This window comes from Cataglyphis hispanica, chromosome 2 (assembly GCF_021464435.1).
Source record: "Cataglyphis hispanica isolate Lineage 1 chromosome 2, ULB_Chis1_1.0, whole genome shotgun sequence".
Classification (NCBI taxonomy): domain Eukaryota; kingdom Metazoa; phylum Arthropoda; class Insecta; order Hymenoptera; family Formicidae; genus Cataglyphis; species Cataglyphis hispanica.
The window spans coordinates 6249938-6275900 of NC_065955.1; the positions used below are offsets into that span (position 1 = coordinate 6249938).

General features: G+C 35.2%; 1 protein-coding gene across 1 annotated transcript; it reads left to right on the plus strand.

Moving 5' to 3' along the window:
- The first annotated feature begins 998 nt into the window (after positions 1 to 998).
- Positions 999 to 25053, plus strand: LOC126858939 (E3 ubiquitin-protein ligase UBR4). Its single transcript, XM_050609678.1, is given in 44 exon segments — positions 999 to 1120; positions 1291 to 1388; positions 1659 to 2107; positions 2295 to 2521; positions 2523 to 2817; positions 3031 to 3194; positions 3397 to 3634; positions 3797 to 3914; positions 4379 to 4536; positions 4656 to 4824; positions 4953 to 5182; positions 5296 to 5419; positions 5676 to 5902; positions 6279 to 6488; positions 6778 to 11298; positions 11377 to 11534; positions 11640 to 11786; positions 11884 to 11916; positions 12307 to 12508; positions 12586 to 12775; positions 12872 to 13255; positions 13359 to 13819; positions 13924 to 14037; positions 14173 to 14385; positions 16087 to 16263; positions 16351 to 16525; positions 16597 to 16747; positions 16824 to 17052; positions 17137 to 17286; positions 17382 to 17684; positions 17799 to 18025; positions 18173 to 19949; positions 20041 to 20202; positions 20345 to 20969; positions 21060 to 21250; positions 21335 to 21511; positions 21651 to 22067; positions 22146 to 22541; positions 22622 to 22756; positions 22861 to 23202; positions 23390 to 23844; positions 23990 to 24314; positions 24400 to 24559; positions 24647 to 25053. Coding segments are annotated over 44 exon segments (15891 nt in total). The 3' UTR covers positions 24712 to 25053.
- Positions 25054 to 25963: the final 910 nt, after the last annotated feature.

Sequence of the window (25963 nt, forward strand, 5' to 3'; positions counted from 1 at the left end):
AGATTTATTTAATACAAAAGCGTTATAGAATTCATATTATGGGAGATAAAATCAGAGACTATAATAAGGCCGGTTCTACAATAAGTCGTATGTCGTTAATTATAAGAAAATTAACCAATCACAGTCGATAATTTCAAAAAAAATTGACTGTGATTGGTCAATTTGCTTATGACTAAAAAATGTCTTATAGATTCGAACTTGGGGTTCTTGAGGATTTGCCGATTATCAGCTAGTCCAGTGACTTCTACATTCTACACGAAGCTATGCATCATCCCGATGATATGATATAATTGTAGTATTATCTTTCGTAAAACAAGAAATTGGTATTGGAAATATGGATTTATTATACTAGCACAAAAAGAGCAAATATATAGTTTGCAACCTTAGTTATATAGCTTTAAAGAACAATTAATTAAAACAAAAATAATATGAATATATTTAATTTAATTTATACAAATATAATATAAATATTTTATACATATTTTTTATATAAGAGAAGAAATCAAAAAATCTTTGTTTGATATATATTTAAAATTTATATAATAGTAAAAATAGTAAAAAATAAATATTTATATAGTAAAATATTTTGTAAATATATTTTTAATATTTTTATAAATATTTTTATGATATTTATGATTTGTTAAATCTAAGAACAAAATTATTTATAAAATTTTGATAAATATTTATAAAATATTCAAATAATTATATAATAAATATTTTGTATATATTTTATAAATATATTGTATGCGATCTATGAATTCTGTATAAAAAATAAAAATATTACACTTTATTACATTATTATTATTACGAATTTTATCTTACATTATATTATGTTATATTATATTATCTTTTATATTATAAATTCTATATGAATTCTGTATTTCTAAATGTGTGAAATTTGTACCGATGAAAAGTCACTATCGCGACCGATACGGAGGAAGATGAGAGTAAAGTCGACCGAGGACCGACTCGACGAACGACGAACCAGTATATCGAAAATGGCGGCTAAGAGTGGTGGCCACGATGAGTGGCTTTCAGTAATGAAATTAATATTAGCAACCTCGCCACGCTCGTTTAATAAAAATGACGTTATTGATCTGGTTAAGAGCATCGTTAAAAGGTAGATAATAATTCATCACAATCTATTAAATCGCTTTCTTTTCGATAATGCAAAAATACATTGCGCATTTTGGTGATGGTATAATGGATGTCTGTTACCATACATCGAATTCGTTTTTTTTTTATTTTATTTATCCATTCGATTATACAACTTTTTCTTCGTTTTTACAGTGAAAACAAATTCGTTTCTCACGAGGATCAATATGATATCTTTTATACGGCGGTCGCTGCTTTGTTGGCAGATTGCATTAGTGGTTGCGCAAATACATGTAAGTAATACCGCGCATTCGTATGTGACTATGACTATACAAAAATATTTTTTGAACAATATACGTGTGTGTATATGTGTACGATTTTAAATCTATTTAAATTCACGAATGAGCATAAATATTTTTCCTTTTTTTTATTTTTTATATATCTTTTATAGAATGTTGGGAAATAATGGAATGACATCAGACTTTTTAACCTACCTGTACATACATAGATTATTTATGTATGTGATTTTATATGTCAAGTCTTATGAAACAAATTTTTTACAGTTGCCAAAAGTCAAATATCTATCATTTGTCAAGCATGCAAAGTACTGCTTGCTTATCTTGTGGATAAACTGTCACAACAGCAAACACAGTCAGGAGATGTACCAACAGTTTTGACTACAAAACAATTATTACTTCCAATACGAGCATTATGTATTGGACAATCCTTACTTACATCTGCGGAGGAAACTGCTCTTGTTTCTATAATAAAGAATTCCAAAACACCACCTCACGTAACAGTTTTATCAAGTGGAAAAGAAAAGGAATCCCCTCAACAATCTGTAAAAGAATCTATGCGATCTCGTTGTGATTTGTCTACTAGTATCCTTGAGCAGTTGACAATGCCATTGCAAGATTTTTCCTCATCCTCCATTCTTGTAAATGAAATTTCTACTGATAGTACGAGCAAAAATGTAAATGCTGCCACAAGTGAGACACATTCTGATACTAAGGTTTGTACTTATGACATATAAATACTTTTTTATTATGAGCAAAATATTTTTATTGGTTTATATTTATGTATGTTATTTTTAATAAATTTTTTTTTTACATTATATAATATTGTATAAGATAAGGTATTTTTATATAAAAGACATAAATCAATAAGATCAAAAAGTAAAAATTGTATACATATTGCAGATGATGTTTGTTGCAAACAATATAAGTACACTGCAGAATATGGGAGCAGGTGATACTTTGTTGGATATGTGTTTAAATCTTCCACATTTGTCGCGCTACACACGAAAGTATCAAGCTTATTTATCGAAAAAAGGATTTAGTCTACCAGCAAATGCATCAGAAACACATACAATAAGACACAGTTTACATTCGGTTGTTAGCGACATTAATATTGTACATAATGTGATATCTCCCGATACTTGAACCTTTAACACCACAAAAATTAGAAAAGTTGTCATTGCTGACTATGTCTTGCCTATATTGTTCGATTGCAAATGCAACAGCATCAAGCATAGTTGGTATAACAAATGCAGTATCTCCTAAATGTAGCACAAACACTGCAACAAGTAATCAAGCTAATCAGAATGCAAAAACCACTGATGAAGAGTATGATACTCTGGCAATTACAGTTGTTGAAAAGAGTTTAGAAATATTTGGACAAGTATCAAATGTTATCAAAAATAGCACACGTGCAGGAGGACATGTAAGTAATTTCTATAAGAGTTATTGTTATTTTAGATGTTACATAAGAGTTTTCTTCGTCATCTTTGTAATATTGTAATTTTAAGTATTTACAATCTTGTGTATTAATTATCTTAAAGTTTCAGTACAAAAAATTCAGTATATAAAATTTTTATTAAAAAAATTTGATTTGATACATATTTATGTAATTATATCCTTTATATTCTACTTATAGATTTTGCAAAATCATTTACTTATTGGAGTATGGCTTTTGGTTGCTGGATTACAAGCACAATTAACTGTGAGCAGTTTTAGTGCTGCAGATAAAGGAAAAGAGGAAAAGGGAAAATCGCCGAGCAAAGCTCGTGATGGAAGTGGACGTGTAAATCTTATGAAAGTGTAATTATTACATGTTTTATATACATAATATCATATTCTAAAGATTTTATTATAGAGACTTTAAGCTATGTATATATATATATATATATATATATATATATATATATATATATATATATATATATACGTAAAATTACTATTTTTATATAAAATATATATGTGCAATATTATAAATAAAGATATATGTATAATAAATTTCCAGGCAACAGGGATTTGGTGTATTATCAGTAGCATTAGCATCACATGCATTGAATTTAATGAGTGCACTTCTTGAAGATGTATCTATCGAAGCTAATTCAGATGTAATCACGGCAATTCCTGAACCAGCGCCATTAGATATCTTGTCTACTGCTACAGCATTGCAAAGGGCAGTAACGTTTCTACAAGCGGTGCCATTAAATCATCTGTTGTTTTATCTGGCTACTATTAGTTATAGAAAGGTAATGGTATTTATTATTTTATAGGTATTTATTATTTAGACTAGAATATATATATAGAATAGGTATTTATTATAGAATATATATAGAATAGGTATTTATTATTTTATAGACATATAATTTTAAAATATAAATAATATTTTATTACGTTTTTTCTTGTTATAGGCTTGCACATTGAAAAGGGTACAAAAGCATCCTTTAGAAGGAGATGCATTAAGTCAATCCGATTCTACTACATACTATGAAGATCTTTTGAGTTGTTCAGAGAACTCAACTGATGAGGGTAATATTATATATTCATTTTATATTGTATTTATATTTATATGCATTTAGTTTTAATATTTAATAAGTATATTGATTACAAAAAATGTGTATTTGTTTAAGATATGTATGTGCTCCAAAAATTTAGATAATTTTTATTTCATTCTTTGCAATTCTATTTTTATTGTATAGTGAACTATGGGAATGCTAAAACGTATCAATGCTACTTAAAAAAATATGTTTTATAATTTTTATAAATTTAGAAAATTACATTAATTTTTAGTAAATAATAGTACATTGCTGTATTTGATGCATGAAAATTAATTTTGCAGTAAGTTGTATGATAAGTTATATGCAGTGGTATGTAATACGCACACTTGAATGCAGCTTTAAAGTGTTTGTGCTGATATTTACATACCAATAATTATATTAATGTAACGGTATGTGTTCACTCTATATGTATAGAACAAACTGTTATGTCAGTAGAGGAGGACAGCGAACCTATCTTGGGACTATGGTTTGAAGAAACTCTTGCTCCATCAGACGAGACTTCAACAAATACCAATAAAGAAACAAATAATGAAGCAAATGCAGAACGTACTACCACTACCACCATTGTTCCTGACAATAGAGAGCCACATGGTGTATGTTTTTATATATAAATATTTTGTCATATTGATACAAACTCATATATAAATCTGTGATATATTTATAAGTTATATATAACAAATAACTTAATAATCTTTTCTTTTTTTTTTTTTAGTATATTTCACTTGCAACGAAAATATTCCAATTTATGAATAAGCACTTGATTGGTAGCAGAAGTACCTATGTTCGAGAATATGTAGTTAATGGCTTAGTTGAACAACAAATGGTTATATTGGCAGCAATTATAAGAGATTTAGATCATGAAACGGCTAGAACAGAAACGGGTGAATTTTTATGTAATTACTATGTGTGCATTTTATATTAAAACTTATGTTCATTGCATTGCAGTTTTTATTTTAGTTATGTTATTCTACATTAAAAGCATAATATTGTAACACAAAATTACTTCTAGGCACAATTTCTGCATTTTACGGAGCTACGCTAGGCGCTATGTATTCGGAATTTTCTCAAGCTTTAAGTCGTTACACTCATAATTTACTTGCATGGAATACGCTAAGCGAATCTCTTCAGAATACCTTACTTCAACATTTGGGTGTAAATCCTTGGTCTATAGAAGTCTACAGTAGTTCGACTACATGGCCTCTTCAAGTATATCCACGAACTCTTAGTGTACTCGCACAGGTACCTCATAGTTATCTAATAATATTGTATTTGTTTTCTGAGAATATGTGACTTTTTATTTTAAAAATAATATATTTAATGTATATTACATTTTCAAAAACTTTCATGATTAGGTATTGCTCTTGAAACCTCAGTTGGAGAGGGAAGCTGCATGTATCAGCATATGGCATCGCTTAGTAACAACCATGGTTGAAAATGTATGCAATCCTCAAACAACATATGAAGCTGAAAACGAAGGTAAAGTACGAATTCTTAAACTATATATTAAAACTATATATATATATATATATATATATATATATATATATATATATATTTTTTTTTTTAAAGCCATAATGCACTTTTCATATCTCTTAATCCTAATCTTATATATATTTGCTTATAATATGTACAATTACATGATTTTATTGCAACTATATTTTTAATACGTTTTATAACAGTGTAATATTTTATTCTTTATTGATGTAACATTAACATTAATGTATTTTTATAGATTTAAATGTTGAACATGCCCAATTGGTACTCTTCCTATTCCATTCTTTAAATTTAATGCAGAAGAAATCTGTGTTACTTGTAACGGGAAGCGGTGCAGTGCGCTGCAGCGAAGCAGTCAAAATGCCAATGAAAGATTCTCAACTATTGCACTTATCTCGATTGTTGCTCTTACTCGAATATATGATGAAGCATCTGTATGATGCACATCCGGTATTACTTGAACAAGTAAGATACTTTTTACTACATGTCTTTATTGCAGCATATCTGCATATAATTTTTAAACTGCATTTGATAATTACTTAATTGTCATTACTTTATATATATATATATATATATATATATATATATATATATATATATAGTGTGTGATTTTGTAATGACACTAATCTATTAAATGCTAAAATAAAATTATTATTTAATCTATCTGATGCAACAAGATACCAGGGCCACCAGTGTGAAAGTGCCACCTGAGTGGTAGTAAACGTCTTGTACATTTTTATTATATTAATCACAATACTTTTAACTCTTTCCCAAATCATTATTATTTATATATATATATATATATATATATATATATATATTTGTATTTTTTTTTATACAGGTACAATGGAATCTGTTTTCTGCAACAAGTTTAGTATGTGATACCAAAGATGGAAATAAGCAGACTGCCAGAGCTTTTACTCCTTGGGTAGAAATAGAAGATAATTATCGTAAATATGGCTCACAAGATGAATTTTCGATGAAACCACGTTTTTATAATTTATCGAGAACAGATTTTAATAATCAGGATGCACCAAAATTAGATGGATTAGTATGTATCACATATAAATCACAATTAATTATTACAGAGAAAACATGAATCAGTCTTTTATATAAAAGTAGCTTTTTTCATAGCAATAATATTAATTTATAATGGCTAACATCAATTATTCATTTTGATTCATTATAAAACTTGTATATGCATGTACATTTAATAATTTTTATAGCAGAAATGTAATATACTAACAGTTTTTTTTTTTTTTAAAGTTTCTTTCGTGGTGCATATTTCTACGATTAATCTTTAATCTTTTATTTATAATCTTTTTATCTTATCTTTACAGGCATGTAACTTTATTTTGGGTACACCAGATAAAATGAAATACCCTCTTTTGGTTGATGCATTAATCGACATCCTGAATGTACTTAATCAAACTGATATGCATAGAAAAGGCAATACTGAAAATAAGGAAAAAATTACATTTACCGGATTATGCGCAATTCAATATTGCTTTTCCATATGTTGGGAATTATTACTGATGTTACCTCCCTCGACTCCTTATATGAATAAACTAGCTCTCGGTGAGGAAATACCGGCTGGACCGATGTTGCTTCATTCATTGATATGGGGTCCAAGAGCCGCGTATAAAACTTTTACTGGTTGGATGAAGGATTGTTTAGTGAAGCAAGGAATGTATACCCAATATGCTGAAAATTTATTAAAGACAGTGTCATCTACTGTAAACTCTCTCAAGTATGATGTTACCCTTGCTAAAAATTGTATCGTTTCGCTCAAACCAGAATATAATGCCACTGATAAGATAATGCCAAGAGCATCGTTGCCAAAACTCGGTTCTTTGTGTATATTGGCTGCAGTTGTAGGAAAGTTACAAGTTCTTATGGACGAGAGCATATCGAAAAATTCTACCGAGAACATTGAGACTTCCAAGAGTACGCAGAATGCAGATTCCGCACCTTCAAACAGGACTAAAATGATAATTGAAATTCTGCCGCATATTTTATCGTTGACAGACGCTATTCTATTGTCATGTCGGTCCAACATATTGTATCATACATTTGAATCTACCGAGGAAGATGGAAAATATAGTACACGGGACTATTTAATTCTGGATAATATCTTGTCGATGGCAGGCGCAAATTGGGGAACGGAAACATCATTGGTCTCATTTTTGCCGAGCTGCATTAAATCTGCACTGGATAAGTGGAAGAGTATCGCGTTCGCTCCTGTTCCTTGGAACACATATGCGAATGATATAATACCAGCGGAAAGCTACATCTTTACTACAGTTAATTATCATGTCAGTTCCTTGTCGGAACATCCAACGTTTTCTATTAATCCATCATTGAAAAACTTACTTTACTGTTTGGTTTCATTTATGATGGAGTATATCACACCTGCAACAGCTCCGGAGCAACAATCCGATATACATTCTCAAGCCGTGGACATTCTCGTTTCATTGTCAATGGATGCTCGTACCGACTATCTTCGAGAAATGGCTACTAATACTTTGGTCAAATTATTAGGACAGGATAACGATAATGAAGCACGGCACTTGCGCGAACATTTGTTTGTACTAAATCATACATATAATCTGATAATCGAATATACCGATAATACAGACGGATCCATTGGTATTGTTATCGACGAGGAGATCTTGAAACAGTGTATAAAATATTGGGAGCGACTGTTGGAAAAACCTCTCGGATGTAAAGCCTTAGACTTGTTCTTTGCTCCGGATACAAATCATAGTCTTGTGTCTATCTTATTGTCTATAACGTCGCCGCAGGCTTCGTCGCAGTTTAGCACATACATTTTACACTTTTTCAACGCATTATTCAGAACAACTGAAAAAACGACAAATGATGGATCATTGGATCGTCTATGCAATTCAGTGGCCAATTTCGCCAATGTCGAGAGTGAGAAATTACAGACGTGGCTAAGACACGTTATATTGGGAGCGACAAATGTTCCGGCGAGTGTTTCTGCAACGAATATACCAACATCCACCGCTGGTGTTACAAATACGTTGGTAACTGTTTCCGGAACCTCGGAAGATGGCCAGAAATCGGATGAAAGAAATAACGCATCTAATAATGAACAAACCCAATGGGCGATTTCTGACGGTTCTAGCAATAATCAACCTGCAATAAGTAATGACGAGCAGAATTCGAGCCACGAGAATAGCCGTTTCTTACGGGCACTTACTAATTACATAGTGAAGGATAAAAGCAACGTCAGTTCAAACGTCTCGATAACCATTCTTCAAGCTCTTATACCATTAGCGTACCACATTCTTTCTCCTACAATCGAAGGAAATCGGTTCTCTGAATTGATGCATATCATGTCTACGTTGGCTGATGCCGGCTCGGAAAAAGGACACGCATTGCTGTTCAAAGCTGCCACTGAGTGGGTCGAACTTTGCAAGGAGCAGATAATGAACAAAGATCCGCAAACTTTCGACAAACCGTCATCACCGTACATCGAAGCGGGTTGTTGTATGTTGAACTACATCGCCGACATAGTAGGCGCAATCTGTCCGCAACAGGCACAATCTCAGGATCGAGCCACTAGCCCACCGTGGGAGGGTGCTATACCGAGCAATAGCGACGTAAATGACAGCGACTGGGTGGATGAGATTCCGCATGAGGATGATGACAGCGCAGTCGAAGACTCGGACGAAGACAGTCTCTGCAATAAACTATGCACTTTCACGATCACGCAGAAGGAATTTATGAATCAGCATTGGTATCATTGTCACACGTGTAACATGGTCGACGGCGTCGGTGTTTGCACAGTGTGCGCTCGAGTCTGTCATCGTAGTCACGATGTCACGTACGCCAAATACGGAAATTTCTTCTGCGACTGCGGCGCTAAAGACGACGGATCGTGTCAGGCGTTGACAAAGCGTAGCCCGCAAAGTTCAGAGCATCAAACAACTGGTAATATACCATATAATAACGTTGGCGCCCCCGCTGAAAGCAGCTTACTTTTAACGAGTAGTCTACGCCGACGGGCATCTAGTCCTGTACATAATTCATACGATAAGCACGAAAGAAGCGGACGCGACACTCAAAGACTAGTGTATTTGAGTAAGCAATTGGAATCTTCGAAGGATTGTATATATTCTCAATTGTGTAAGAGCGGATTGGTATCTTCATTAGTGGATCTAACACGCGCGTTAGTACCCGCGGTAGACGCGTCTTGTCAGCGCTATTCGCCAGTTGGTTGCCATGCACGAGCTCAATTGGCATTGAAACATTTACATACGCTCGACAAAAAATACGAGCATACGGATCAGCTTATGTTACCGACTCTGGGATCTCAAGAAGGTGCGTTTGAAAACGTTAGGATGAATTATTCAGGCGATCAGGGTCAAACGATTAGACAGCTGTTGTCTGCTCACATGATACGACGTGTCGCCATGTGTTGTTTATCCTCTCCGCACGGTAAACGACAGCATTTGGCTGTTTCGCATGAAAAGGGAAAGATAACGGTATTGCAGCTTAGCGCATTGTTGAAGCAAGCTGATTCTTCCAAGAGAAAATTGACTCTGACGAGGCTCGCTTCGGCTCCGGTACCTTTCACTGTCCTTTCGGTTACCGGAAATCAATGGAACGAGGATTTCTTAGCCGTTTGTGGTTTTAAAGATTGTCACGTACTTACGTTCAACAGTTCCGGTACAGTGTCTGATCATCTAGTTTTACATCCTCAGCTTGAGAGCGGGAATTTCATCATTAAAGCTCTGTGGCTTCCCGGCGCACAAACACAGTTAGCGTTGGTTACCGCTGATTTTGTCAAAATTTATGACTTGGGAAAGGACGCGCTAAGTCCGCAATATTATTTCCTCGTGCCGACAGGGAAGATACGAGATTGCACGTTTATGCACGCGGAAGACGGTACGTTCCATATGTTACTCATGTCTTCCGCTGGATATATTTATAGCCAGGTGATGGATGAGGAGAGTCAAGCCAAGCATGGTGCTTTCTATGTGACAAATACATTAGATGTTTATCATCCGGAAATAAAAGACAATGGCCAAGTGGGCGGTGGAGGAGTTTCCATCTACTATTCGCACGCTCTTCAGCTGCTATTCTTCAGCTATGCCTGCGGCAAGAGTTTTATAGCGCCGTTAAAACACATGGATTCCGATATTACTATCGTATTCCAGATTAATCTCGCCAGTAACAAGACGAATGGAAATAAATCTAACAATAATCAGCCGCAACCTTTGTGCCAGTGGAGTGAGGTAGCGAATCATCCTGGATTGGTCTGTTCCATCTTGCAGACCAGCAATAATCCGGTGATATTGATGATCAAACCCGATACGATCATGATACAAGAGATTAAGATTGTGCCTGCGAAAGCAAAGATTATGGACATGGTCGCCATCCGACATCCCAGTTCGAACGCTGAACATCGTACAACTCTGATATTACTTTGCGAAGATGGAAGTCTGAGAATCTACATGGCCGGTATGGAACAAACTGGATTTTGGATGTCGTCCACCGTACAGCCGATTAGCACTAACTCCGGCATCAAGCCATCGCGAAAAAAGAAGACTAACAAGATGGGAAAACCGTCGGGATCCATCACGTTTCCCATTGACTTTTTCGAACATTGTCAACTGATGAACGACATTGAATTCGGCGGCAATGATTTATTGCAGATCTATAACGTCGCGCAGATCAAGCATCGCTTAAATACCACTGGAATGTACGTAGTTTCCACAAAGGCTATGGGCTTTAATGTGGAAGTTACGAATAATGATGCGATTTTAGTAATGACTGGAATACGAGTGCTCTTTGGCAATCAGGACATTCAAAGGACACCTCTGTACGTTGAGGTGAGTGGAGATATTTATTTGATAATATATGAAGATTTTTTAAAAACTCCAGTTGATTTTAATTTCGTCTTTATAAAGATATTTGGCAGAAGTATTCGGACTACATTAACTAGAAGCCGTTGGTTCGACATTCCTTTAACAAGAGAAGAAAGTCTTCAAGCTGATAAAAAATTAACGATTACCTTTGGACCATCTCAAGATCCAGAAGGCGTTATTATGGTTGATTCGATAAAAATGTTAGTATAATTGCAATTTTGAAAATAAAATCGTAAGAATGTTTTTTTTTTAAATACAGGCATAATATACCTAACGGTATTAACATTTTTTTTATTTCTATATAGATACGGTAAGACCAAGGATGCATTTGGATGGCCTGAAGAGATAGAAGAGATCCAATCTTGTCAACCAACATCCGCACCTATCACGACAATCAATAACGAGGCTGACAATACCATTGTTTCTCCTGCACCTTTGTCCTCTATCGATAAGTACGTTAACAGAACATTAATTTTGTATAAAATATATTTAGTAAGTTAATTATTTTATAAAGAAAGTATTCTTTAATCCATGTATATATTGTATCAGAACAACAAAGGATAGTTCGGTTAACATAGAAAGGTAAGGACATATTATAATTTTCTTATTGTAACACACAGTAGAGAGGAATATACATTCGACAATTGGTGTTTTATTATAGTTAATAATCTATAAATGGTTAACAGATACATAATGGAAGTTTCACTCTCTCTTTTAGAGAGAGAGAAAGAGAGAGATTTATTTTTTATTAACAGTGCAAAACAAATTTTCTGCTAACAATTCATTTTGGATTTATAGTTTAATTATTTTTTATAATAAATCATTGTATCACCAATTGTTAACTTCAATTAAATGATAATGTAATGTAGTATACATATAATGTATACATATGTATAATCAATAAATATAGTATACATTATTGCAAGAACATGATTAATGAATATAATTAATAATTCAATGAAATTTTTTTAGAATGATAGCCAGCATTCTCGAAGTCCTGGAGTCCTCGTTCATCTTATCCTCGCATGATGACAACAAATCTTCGCTGAAAGCCACAGCGATTGATGTCGCATCGCGATTATTAATATTACCTACGCCACCATCTGTGCAAATGCATACAACGGCTTTGTTAGCTGCCCTTCACAGTACCAAACAGGCTTATCATTTTCATAAGGTATACAGAGATTGATTATCCATTACGTTCATTAACGATTATACATGTTATACGTGTTTTGCACGTTGTTTTCGCAGGATTATGCATTATTATCGCACGTTCTCGAGTCCTTGAAATCAATGAGAGAAGCTGACGATCCCGCAGATATCGATGCGGAGAACTTTTATAGACTTGTGCTTATTGTTCGGGCGATTGCCGTTTCTCGCCCACATAATCTTGCAAAATTTGCCGAACAGTACGCGAATAAGTCAATCGACGAAAATAGCGGTATGTGTACTTTACGATTATTGATATTTTTTAGGATTCTTTAGGATTTTTTAAGATAAACAAGTACTATGACACTAAATTTATTTTTATCTCTAGTACCTGTTTTTGAGAAGGATCGTCTGGAAGCTCATTCGCGCACCAAGGCAGATGGAAATCAACATTTGGTCATCCAATTGATGGAAATACTGTGGTCCCTGCATACAGCGTATCCCAAGAATATGGCACTCGCTCCGGTAGTTGTGCCAGGACTCACGCACGCCGAGGGAACGGTTCATGCAATCGTGGAGATCGTTCACGCTTTTGCGATATGCGACGTTGAAAATAATACCCCGATAGCCGCTAAACTGTATTTACAGTTGTTGCTGTCTTCAGACACCAGTATCAGTTTTAGTGCCAAGCACGCGATAATCAGAGTGCTTAGACCCAGATACAGACGTAGAAGAGTGTATATACCGAGTCCACCAAACTGCAGTACTCCAGGTATAGGGCATGGTATCTTAAAATTATTGAAACATAAAGATACCATTCGATTATTATTTTTCATTTATATCATGGTTGATATATTTTTCTTTTGTCTATATAGGTATAGTTGCTGAAACTGAAGAAAAATCCGTTTCAGTTCCATCACAGGCTTCTCAAGATACGGTGGAGCGCGACGTGGAACAGCACTTTGATATCGAAGCCGTAGAAGCGGTAGACAGAGTGGCGGATATGCTCGGCGCTGTTGAAGGCAATCAGAATTCGGCCGCTGCGAGAGTGGTTAATCATCCGTTGGAAGCGTTGCTCGGCGCGGGTAACTTCCCGCAGTTGCTCGATGTGCCGCCGGATGCCGACGACGAAGCGATGGTAGAACTCGCGATAGCCTTGAGTTTGCAGGATCATGAAGGAGGTCATGCTGATTTGCAAGCATTGCGACAAGGATTCCAGCAGAGCTTTCCCAATTTGCAGGGTATACAGAGTCTTCAGAATTTAAGCGGCTCCACCTTACAAAGCTTGCAGAATTTAGCGGCGCAGGGATTGGTCCAAGTTCCGAATGCTGCTCAGGTAATACTCTTCTGTAATTGTGACTCGCCGCATTATTTCGATTTCGTTTGATATTCGATTTTAAATAATATAATTAATCTTCAAATATTTGTTTCACGAATTAGAGCCAAGAAGCGGGCCATTATTCCGACACGACTGCTTCTGCGGGCGGTTCCGACGATGAGGGATCAACCGCTGCCACTGATGGTAGTACTCTTCGAACGTCTCCTGCCGAACAAGTGAGTTAGCATCTTTAGCATATATATCTCTAGCCTTGGCACTATACTATTCATCGAAAGTATGTGGACGTGGATCAACAGAGTCTTAGTATTTGCACATATACGTAGTAACGCTTGGGACACATTTTATGTTAGGGTGGTAGTGGTGGTAGCAAGGGTAGCGAGAGCGGTGGAAGCGATAGTGGAGGCAGCGCCGTTGACAGCATGACAGGGGAGCATAATGTTTCCGGCAGGAGCTCCGCGTACGGAGACAATGCTCCCGACAATGCTATGCCTCCGATTGGAATTGGGGTCAATCAAGCGCCACGCTCTGAAACTAATACTCTAGATGTTCCCACAACTTTCACTGTAAGTTTCGTGTACCTTAGTACAGGTTTACATAGAAGACTTACATATGTTCTTGAAAGCAGGAGAAGTGACGGCAACGACTGGACTATATTCCAACATATCGACTTAATGTTATGTCGACAGAAATTTACTTTTCCATAACGTGTAATACCTTCTTCCTTATTTCATTCGACATCATTTATCATTATCATCTTGAAACTGATTATAGTATGTCCTATTGATGAAGTTGATTATGAAATTCTGATAACTAATTTTTTATGTAAAAGATAATATTTATAACTCTCTGCTCTCTAATTTAAATTTATGAAATTCTTTTGGCATGTTTAATGCATAAAAGTTTTAGATTTTTTCTATGAAGAGTATTGATTTAAAGATCATCCATATATATATATATATATATATATATATATATATATATATATATATATATATGCAACATGTAATAGAATTATGATAAATCACAATCTATAAAGTAAAACTAAATATATATATATATATATATATATATATATATATATATATATATATATATATAGTATGTATATGTTTATCAGAAACTGCATTAAATTTGTAAGTTTTATTTTACAGATAGTGATCTATCATCATTCTATTACATGTTGCATAAATTAATCATAATCATATTATCAAAAGGGGCAATTTTTTGTGAAGAGTGATTATATATTATAGTTATTAATCTTATAATTAAATCACCAAAAAGCTAAAATATATCAAAATTTAACATTATGCATACATGTTATAAGTATGTATGCTACATACATATAATTTCGAATGTTTTTTATACATGATTGAATAGAATTTCGTACTAACGATTCTTATTTGTGATTATATATTGTTATATAAAAATATTACTTTTAAAAGGTTTTATAAGATATCCAATATTCTTTGACAGGAAAACTCCTGTTAAAAGTGGATGGTAATTTACTAATCTTCTTTTATCATACTTGATTCAAAAATGAATCTGTAATGTAGTTAGCTATCTTAATATCAACTTTATTATGTGTTTAATTATATTGTTAATCATTAAAGACTTGGACCTCCGTTCTCAAAAGTTGCCTTTAATCCACACTGCCACAAAAACGAAGAATCAAATGACATGATAGGATTGAGCATAGAAAAATCTCATAAAACATTTTTATTAAGCGTGCTACAAGACTTCGTTGAATCCCATTAATTTTTGGAGTCTGAATGGGACATAGAGTGTAATAAATGTATTCTAATATTGGCTTTTGTATGTAAAGTATCTTAGGAAAATCTTCAGAAATTTCTGTTTATTAACTGGAAACATCTCTAATTGAATACAATAGAAATTAATAAATTACAGTTAATTATGTAAAATAAACAATAAAAGCCGAAAATTGATTTAAATATAATTGCACTCTCCATTGAAGCTCCAAAATTTAAGTAACTTTGCCTGGAATTCTGATAGAATTAGAATATCATTCATGATCTTATCAAGAAGACTATGACAGAATATTACGCATGCGTTAATAATATTTTTATAAATTTTTGTATATGTTCAGATTATATGCATCATTAATGCATATCTATTACTTTATTGATTCTTATTTATAAAACTGATGGATAGAATTTCAGGAGCTCCTCGAAACGTAAAACCAATTAATAATGAACGATAAAAATATATTTTATATTTATGAATTATTGTTTGTCATACCATATTAGACCACTGAGCAAGAAGAAGGCATCGAACAAGAACAGGGTGTTGAGCAGGAAAGTGATACAACTGGCGAAATCACCATAAAACTACATGCTATACGGCTTTCACTGTTGGACAGATTTACACAGTTTGTGCCCAATCTAATAAACGTACGAGGAGTACTTGCCATTCCATTTATGCAGGTACTTTTTTGCATTATCACAGATTGTATCGCAGAAAAATATTAATAAGCATAAAAGAAGTTCTATAAAATTATTATTTTCCATTAGGTTGTGTTAATGCTAACTGCTGATCTTGATGGTCAAGACGAGAGAGACAAAGCATGTGTAGAACGTTTGTTGCAAATGCTCGTGAAAGAACTCGAGATGGATAAACCTGATACAAGCAACATATGTGAGCGTAGCAATAAGAGGGAGGTTCATTTGGTTATCATGCGTTTATTAAGTAAGTGAATAATTTATTTTTATCTTAATTTTACATTAATATATGTTATACATGTCATGATATTTTCTCAGGTGTTCTTATGTCTCGCTCAAAATATGCTACAAAAACTTCCACGGATAATCCGAACTTTGTGTCCCAAACTACTGCTGCAATACTGAGCAAAGCTGGTATTATCGACTACTGTCTAACATTATTGCAAGCCTTACTCGACTATTGGAAGACGTAAGTTTACGGCATACGAATATGTATAATCGGTAGTATAAATTTTATAAATATGTTACAACTGTATCTTGTTTAGTACCAGTACAGAGGAATCTGGTACTATGATCGGAGGTCAACTACTGAAGGAACATCTTACGGCATCGCCTCCCGATATGTCACCGTTCTTCCTGCGTCAATACGTCAAGGGCCATGCCGGTGATGTATTTGAACCCTACCCCCAATTATTGACGGAGATGGTATTACGATTGCCGTATCAGGTGCACAAATATGCGGAAAGTACTGTGATACAACCTGCGTTCGAACAGGTAATTATCAATAGCTCTTTTATAGATATTTTTTTTTGTTTGCAAGAATAAATGATAAATTGTGCTCTCTCTTAATTTATGCAGCCATGGTACTTTTATCTCTGTGAATATATGATGTCTTATCAAACACCGTTCGTTAGACGACAAGTACGTAAATTGCTGCTTTTCATTTGCGGTAACAAGGAAAAATACAGACAATTGCGAGATCTCCACGCTCTTATATCTCACGTGCAGGTGATTATATCATAGAATATAATGACTTTTTTTAAACAAAATAGCGTTATAAATTAAAAATGCTGAATTATATATTAAATTTTTCTGTTATATAGTCCGTACAGCAGTGTTGCACTACTGGTGGATATGATCCGCCGCATACACGTCCGCATTCCATCAATCTGCCTTACGATTCGTTAGTAGAATTGATTGAACATCTCAAGTGTTGTGTGGAAATTGCTACCAGTCGCACAGGAAACTGGCAACGATTCTGCTTAAAGCAAAATACCGTTTTATCATATTTGTTTGCCATATCGACACTCTTGGACGAAGGTGTGAGTCCTACGGTGCTCCAGTTATTGCAATGTGCTATTTGTTCAAATAATAAATCCAAAGAGACTAAAGATACTAAATTAAAGGTAAATTTAACAAAAAAATATAACACAACTCGCAAATCATATTATTACTTAAAGAATTAAATATTTTCTGTTTCTCTTGTATGTACATATTAATGTTTATTTAAATTTAATTAGGAATCTAAATCGACGACTGGCACGAAAGAAAGACGCGAACGAGAAAAATCAGAAGATTCTGATACTGAGGCTAAATTCGAAGAAGCACAATGTTTAACTCTGGTCGAACAAATTCAAAAGCAGGTGCATCCCACATTGCTGATGAAGTTTATACAAACTTTCCTTCTTGAAACGAATAATACGAATGTTCGTTGGCAAGCGCATTCTCTTATACTAGCAATTTACAAGTAAGTTGTATTAATTTTAATTATTATTAACAAAATTAGTTTTTACTTTAGTTCTTAAACAGTGAGTAGGAGTAATAATAATAGATCAATATAAAATATGAAGTACACGGTTACAATATAAAGTAAAATGTGTTTTAAATTTTTCAGAAACTGTGGGCCGACAGATCAGGAAGTCTTGTTGGATCTTTTATGGCGTTTATGGCCTCTGCTCCCAGCTTATGGCAGAAAAGCGGCGCAATTTGTAGATTTACTTGGTTACTTCTGTCTGAAAACACCGCATGCTGGAAAGAAGATGCATACGTACATGGAGCAAGCAGTTGCCGTTTTACACGCGCAGAATCAATTGCTCGCGCGACACCCTAATGCGAATCTTTACGTAAATCTCGCGCAATTCGTCGAACTGGACGGTTATTATTTGGAGAGTGAACCTTGCCTAGTATGCAACAATCCAGAAGTACCAATGGCAACGATCAAGCTGTCATCGATTAAAGTAGATTCCAAATTTACGACGACAACGCAGATTGTGAAGCTGGTCGGCAGTCATACCATCAGCCGCATCACTCTACGTATAGGCGATCTAAAGAGAACAAAGATGGTTCGTACCATTAATGTCTATTACAACAATCGATCCGTGCAAGCTGTTGTAGAATTGAAGAATAAACCGGCAATGTGGCACAAAGCGAAGAAGATCACTCTTGCTCAGGGACAGACAGAAGTCAAGATGGAATTCCCATTGCCGATAGTAGCCTGCAATCTTATGATCGAGTATGCCGATTTCTATGAGAACATTCAAGCTTCATCTGAGACGTTGCAGTGTCCGCGATGTTCTGCCAGTGTGCCGGCGAATCCCGGCATTTGCGCGAATTGCGGCGAAAATGTGTTTCAATGTCACAAGTGCCGAGCGATTAATTACGATGAAAAGGATCCGTTCTTATGCCATGCTTGCGGATTCTGCAAATATGCCAAGTTTGATTATACTCTAACTGGTAGGCCGTGTTGTGCCGTCGATCCCATCGAGAATGATGATGATCGGAAGAAGACAGTAGCGACTATCAATACTTTATTGGAGAAGGCGGATAGAGTATACAAGACTCTGATATCTAACAAACCGACGTTGGAAATGCTTCTTGTGAAAATATCTGAACATCGTTTGGATCGAGGATTAGAGGATGGTATACAGGTGTCTGGTAGTACCCAAGTGAACAGAGCGATTCAGTTACTGGCGCAGAGATATTGCAGTGAATGCAAGACCTCCTTCGAGGAGCTCAGTAAGATTATTCAGCGTGTTTTAGCCTGTCGTAGGGAGCTCGTTGCTTATGACAGAAATCAACGAGGTAGTCAGAGTGGCTCGCAATCTTCATTATACGGTACGTCCAGTATGAATGACAATGTCGCGAAGGATGAAACGATAGTTTCGCCGGTCGGACGCTGTTACGGTTGCGCGTCTGCCGCTACCGAGCATTGTTTGACATTGTTACGCGCATTAGCTACCAACAGCATAGCCAGAGACGTTTTATGTAAACAAGGGCTTATTCAAGAGCTCGTAGAGCATAATTTGCGAAAAGGTACGGTACAGATGCAGGAGGAAGTGCGGCAATTGTTGTGTCTCGTTACGAGGGATAACGCGCAATCGACCAAGGAGATATGTTCGCTTCTAACCAGTCGAATCACCCTGACGCTTCGCGGACGAGTTGCTACCCCGGATTTTTCGGTCGCCGTACGTCACGAAATGGCTCTTCTCGCGGCGCTCGTGCAAAAGGAGGATTCTTGCTGGGAACAGAAATTGCGATGCGTCATGCAACTATTTCTAACTGCTTGTAAGGAGTCGAAAAGTCCCGTTGTAATGGAGAGTATTATACTGCCGTGTCTGAAAATTCTGCAAGGTCTTATTAAACCCGATCAACCAGTTTCCAAGAAAAACAAAGTAAGCATTCAACCATAGTATTATCTCTGTCTTTATACATTCTTGATATTTGTAAAGTATACATAATTTTATGATATAATATTAATTTTAGGATAAAACTATCGAGTCTCTGGCGACAGTGCAACCACCGGAAGGAATCAGTATCGATGTGAATAAATGGATCACTGGCGATCCCAAGCATTCGTACTCTGAGTGGTTTCGCCGTATGCCGGCTAAGAAAACGGAACCATCGACGGCAAAACCTCTTAAAAAGGTTGATTATAAAACGTAACATTCGAGAATATAAAATGTTATAATTATTAATTATAAATTATGTAATATATGCGTGATATATTCTACAATAAGAGAGATGATAAAAAAGATTATTTCATGATTTATCGGATTCTTTATTTCAGGAGGAAACTCGAGTGTTATATCTTATGGAAAAGTATGGACATAGATGGCATCAGCGTTGTATGAGGCATCAAGGCGTTCAACCATTGAAACTTTCTGACGGTGCTTGGCTAAAGGAAGTTCTCTTCAATCCCAGTTCTCGACTGGCACGGCAGGTTGCTTGTAACATGATCGAGAGTCTGTGCCAAGGTACGGAGAGGAAAAAGGAAGTTCTAGTCTTGCTAACCTGTTACTTAGAAGAGTTACGTTCCGCCGGCGAAAGCAGCACCGAGTTCCTCACTTTGTATCAAAGTTTAATCAGACAATCACCTTGGAAACAATTCCTGGCAGTACGTGGTGTAATGACTTTATTGGCGGATCTATTGACTCGGGAGATAGAGGAATTACATCATCTGGAAGAAACTACTTTAACTAGTGATCTTGCTCAGGGATATTCGTTGAAAATGCTTACGGAACTTTTGGCAACTTTCTTGGAACAGGAAAATATCAAGCAACAATATAAGGGTCGATTGGTTGGTGCAGTACTCAATGGTTATTTGTCTCTTAGGAGACTTGTCGTTCAACGGACTAGACTGATCGATGATACACAAGAGAAATTGTTAGAACTTCTAGAAGAAATGACCACTGGTAATAATTTCTAAGATTTTCTTAGACATTTTTAATAAGTATTATATTTGTTTGTGTGATGAAATAATATACTTATTAAATGTGTATCAGGCACCGAAGAGGAGACGAAGGCATTCATGGCAATTTGCGTTGAAACAATACAAAAGCAGAATCCTCAGGATGTTCGCACTCCAGTATTCATATTTGAAAGATTGTGTTCGATTATCTATCCAGAAGAAAATGATATAGGTGAATTCTTCTTGACTCTTGAGAAGGATCCACAGCAGGAAGATTTCTTGCAGGTAAGTCTTCATATTTTCACAAGATTTTCATATCTATTATATTTAGAAAAGAGATACATTTAATTTTTCTTAAATCTTTGGTAGGGAAGGATGTTGGGAAATCCTTATAGCAGTTTGGAACCTGGACTAGGTCCACTTATGAGAGATGTTAAAAATAAAATCTGTCAAGATTGTGAGTTAGTTGCACTTTTAGAAGATGATAACGGAATGGAACTTCTCGTCAATAACAAAATTATCAGTTTGGATCTTCCTGTCAAGGAGGTGAGAATCGATTCCATAGTTTTTAACGTAACAATATAACAACCATCTTTGATATTATACAGATGTTGATATCTATATGATTTTAGCAAATTGTATTATTTCTATGAAATAATTATATATATATATTTTTTTTGTTTAGATTTATAAGAAGATTTGGGTGTTGGAGAGTGGCGAATGCGACGCTATGCGCGTGGTATATCGTATGCGCGGTCTTCTTGGTGACGCGACCGAAGAATTCGTCGAAACTTTGAACGCCAATAGTGAACAGGAGGTGAATAACGAGGAAGTTTACAAAATGGCAAATGTATTGGCAGATTGCGGTGGTCTTCAAGTCATGCTAGACAGATTGGCGGCAATACACGATGTTAATCGCGCGAGACCTCTTCTTCAAGTGCTATTGAAATTATTCAGATTGTGCGTGAAGGTCAAGAAGAACCAAGAGGTTCTGAGTAAACCCGAATTGGGAGCGGTCACCGTATTTCTGGACGTTCTTCAGCGTTGTCTCGCTACGGAATCGGAAAATTCTCAAGCGAAGATTACCGAACAATTATTAGATGTAAGCATCGTCGCGAAAGAAAAGGTGTTTATTCGTTATAAGCAATGTCGTAAGATAAATATTTCATATCGATTTCAGATTATGGAAACAATATTGACGAATGCGGCATCGCAACCATTAAGTGCGTTCGAGGCATTTTCGCGCACTCTTGGTGGTCCAGAACATATCAAGGCACTTTTATCGTGCACGCAGTCCACGGCAGTCAGACAAAGCATTGGCGTGCTCGCGCATCTCGCGAGAGTCTTGGCAGCGTTGACTTACGGCAATAAGGAGAAAATGGCGCTTCTGTGCGATTATTTCAAACCTGTATTGAACTTTTACAAATTCGATTTCGAACACACTCCCGAGGACGAACAGAAGCTAGAACTATTCTGTATACTCACTCAAGGCATTGAACGAAATGCGATTGGTAATACGCTGAAAGATTATATCATAAGCATGGGTATAGTGAAAGATGCTTTTGAATATATCACCGTAAGTAAAGAGTATAATTACGATAAAAATATATAAAATATATAAACTTAATTAATCTTTTTTTTTTACTTTTGCTATAGGTGCACGCGCCATGCGTTAAACCTACGCTATTACGCACAGATAGTGACGAGCTGAAAGAATTCATATCTAAACCAGCTCTGAAATATATTCTACGATTTCTCACAGGGTTAGCTACGGATCACGAACCGACTCAGGTACTACAGGCAATAATCTGTATACTCTATTTTCATAATTCTTTTATTAGTGTAGTTATCATTGAATTCTAATGCGATATATCGCTTTTTTCATTCCTTTGCAGTTGGCAGTTTCGCAAGTTACTATTAGTATAATTCATAGACTGGAACAAGTATCTTCGAATGAACACGTTGGTTCGCTAGCGGAGAATTTATTGGAAGCATTATGTACGAATAAGCAAGTAGCCGAACTCATCGAAGAAGCTCGCCAACACACGCGGAGTGAGAAGAAACGCCTGGCTATGGCGATGCGAGAGAGGCAACTGGGTGCGCTCGGTATGCAAACGAATGATAAGGGACAGGTGACAGCGAGCGGAACGATTCTTCAACAAATGGAAGACCTGGGTGATGAGACTGGATTGGTCTGCGTTATCTGTCGGGAAGGATATAAGTTTAAACCAAATATGGTAGTGATCTTATATTGGTTTAATTATTTGTACAAAATATCTTAAAATCAAAGCATAGCAAACATATAGCTTTTGGAAAATTTGAAATCAATTTTCATTAGCGAAAATATTGATTGATTAATCATTTTTTCATACATTTTTCTTACTACCTTTTTTACTGATCTTTCGTTCTTTATCCTTGCTGTAGGTATTAGGCGTTTATACATTCACGAAGCGCTGCAACGTAGAAGAATTCGAGACGAAGCAACGAAAAACCGTAGGCTATACGACCGTCACGCATTTCAACGTGGTTCACGTAGACTGCCATATGTCCGCGGTGCGTTTGGCGCGCGCCAGAGATGAATGGGAAAGCGCGGCACTACAAAACGCTAATACGAAATGCAACGGATTGCTGCCATTGTGGGGCCCGCAGGTTCCGGAGTCTGCATTCGCCAGCTGTCTAGCTAGGCACAATACTTATTTGCAAGAATGTACCAGTCACCGTGATATATCCTATCCGTCAACCGTGCACGATTTGAAATTACTTCTTCTACGATTCGCTCAAGAGAAGAGTTTCCATGAAGACACTGGCGGTGGAGGTCCTCAATCCAATATGCATATAATACCGTATTTGATACACATGGCTCTGTATGTCGTTAATACGTGAGTATAACGATTTTGATAATATAGAAATTGACTACTAAAAAAGAAATCAGAGGTTTACTCTGATTAAAATTAGAAATAAAAAAAAGATAGTTTTCCTCTAATGGCTATGATATCGATATTATAAACTAATATTAATTTGCAGAACACGATCAGGAACTAGAGAGGATAAAGCCTTAATGACTTATCTGGAAGTGCCACCAGGTCCAGCGTGGCTCGATAGTAGTTACGAAGCAGAAGGCCCATTGTATCAGTGTGTCCTTTCGCTGCTCTTTTTCACGCCTGCTCGTTGGAAATCCCATAGACTTACGCATCTTAATCGATTAATCGTTCTCGCGCATCAACGTTATGTGTCCCCTTCGGCTACCACCAAGACTATCATGGAACCAACCGCCAAGGATTACGCTGTTTATAAGAGCACTTTGGTTTTCTTCGGTCTAGTGGATTGTATTTACGGAAACTTCTTCAAGGTTTAAAGCATAGCTTTAACAATTTTTAATTATTATGCGTAAACATCGGTATCAATTATATATTTTTTTTTCTAAATAATTACAGAAAGTAAATGTTTTATCCGATGACCAGTGGCCTTCGGTTTTGGCTGAATACATCAGGCATAATGACGAAGCTATGTTAAAAGCCTCAGAACGCGTGCTTTCGTCATATCGTGATGAATTACTACCGTGCACGTCATTCGAGGAGTTTTGCGATATTGTTGGTAAGTTTGTGAAAAAGAAGTTGAAGAGATCAGTAAAAAGACTCGATAATCCGATCAAAATATTAAAAGTCAATTTGTTTATTCTAGGCTTATTAGAAGATATAAGAAATCCTTCTACGTATATTGACGATCTCCTGCGACGTCTTGCTTGAAGATATTGGAAATTCTCTTTATGTAACTCACTGGCATTGTTACTGGCGAATCGTTTTCTCTTTTTCTCGCCTATATATAATCAATATAATTGTTTTATCACAGATTTTTATATCGAAAGGATTCAATGCTTCATGTATTAAAAGTTGATTCGACATAATATATTCTTAATACACAAAATACTACTTAGAAAATTGTGTTACATATGTGTGATGAAAGATATAAGATTATAAATTACTTTTTATTGCTGCTATAAATCTTTACTCCTAGATAGATATGTATGTACATGGAAATAATTTGTGCTTTAATAAAATACGACTAAATAAAAATGTTTGAATATATAATTCTTTTCTTTATAGAAGAAACCCTATAATTATCATGATATCCTCGATTTTTTTGTACTTATTAGGATAGGATATATGAAGGGTCGATAAACTAATGAGAAAATACAAAATTTTGTACTAACAGTTTTTTTACTACCATTAATGCAATAGCAAATACTGTTATGATATATCATGTAGGAATGGTGAACGATCGGCGATGACGCACGATTATTTTTGTGTAAATGTTTCTTCGCTCGCTATTACAATAACTATACTTATATTCTTTATACGATTAATAAAGCTATCGCTAAGGTATATAAGTGGTTAACACACTATTGTCTATGCATATAGCCTCCGTTTTCTCGAAAAATTGGTTTCGTGTCCATACAATTTTAATTTTTCATAATACAAAAGAATTCTTTAACATTAAATTCTTATTTACAGTCGTGAAGAACGAGCGATATTTTCTGGCAGTGAAATCGATCTCTCAGTGTGAAATGTAGAAAAAGATATCAAAATGCAAAACAAATCTGTTTCTGCTCAATTTGTTAGCCGTAAAATGCAAATGTATATTTGTATCAAATTTAAAAAAAAAAAAAACCTACGATTTATAAAAGTTAAACAAATCTAACGTATCGCTTATATAAAACATAATCATTAATATCCGCGATGTTGAAATCATGACAGCATAATAACCAATCATCTGCGAATAATATAACGATATATTGTCAGCAATTCGCGCATGGTACTCATTACAATTAACTTTGCAATTCTGATTCTTTTATTGCAAACCGTAGGCAAATTTTTCGGCATCGAATTGAACAGGGTACACTTTACGTAGGCAAATTTATATCGCCTAATCGTATATATATGTACAATTTTGGATGTTTTCTCTTATCTCGCATATACTTTGTATCGAATTAGCAAACAA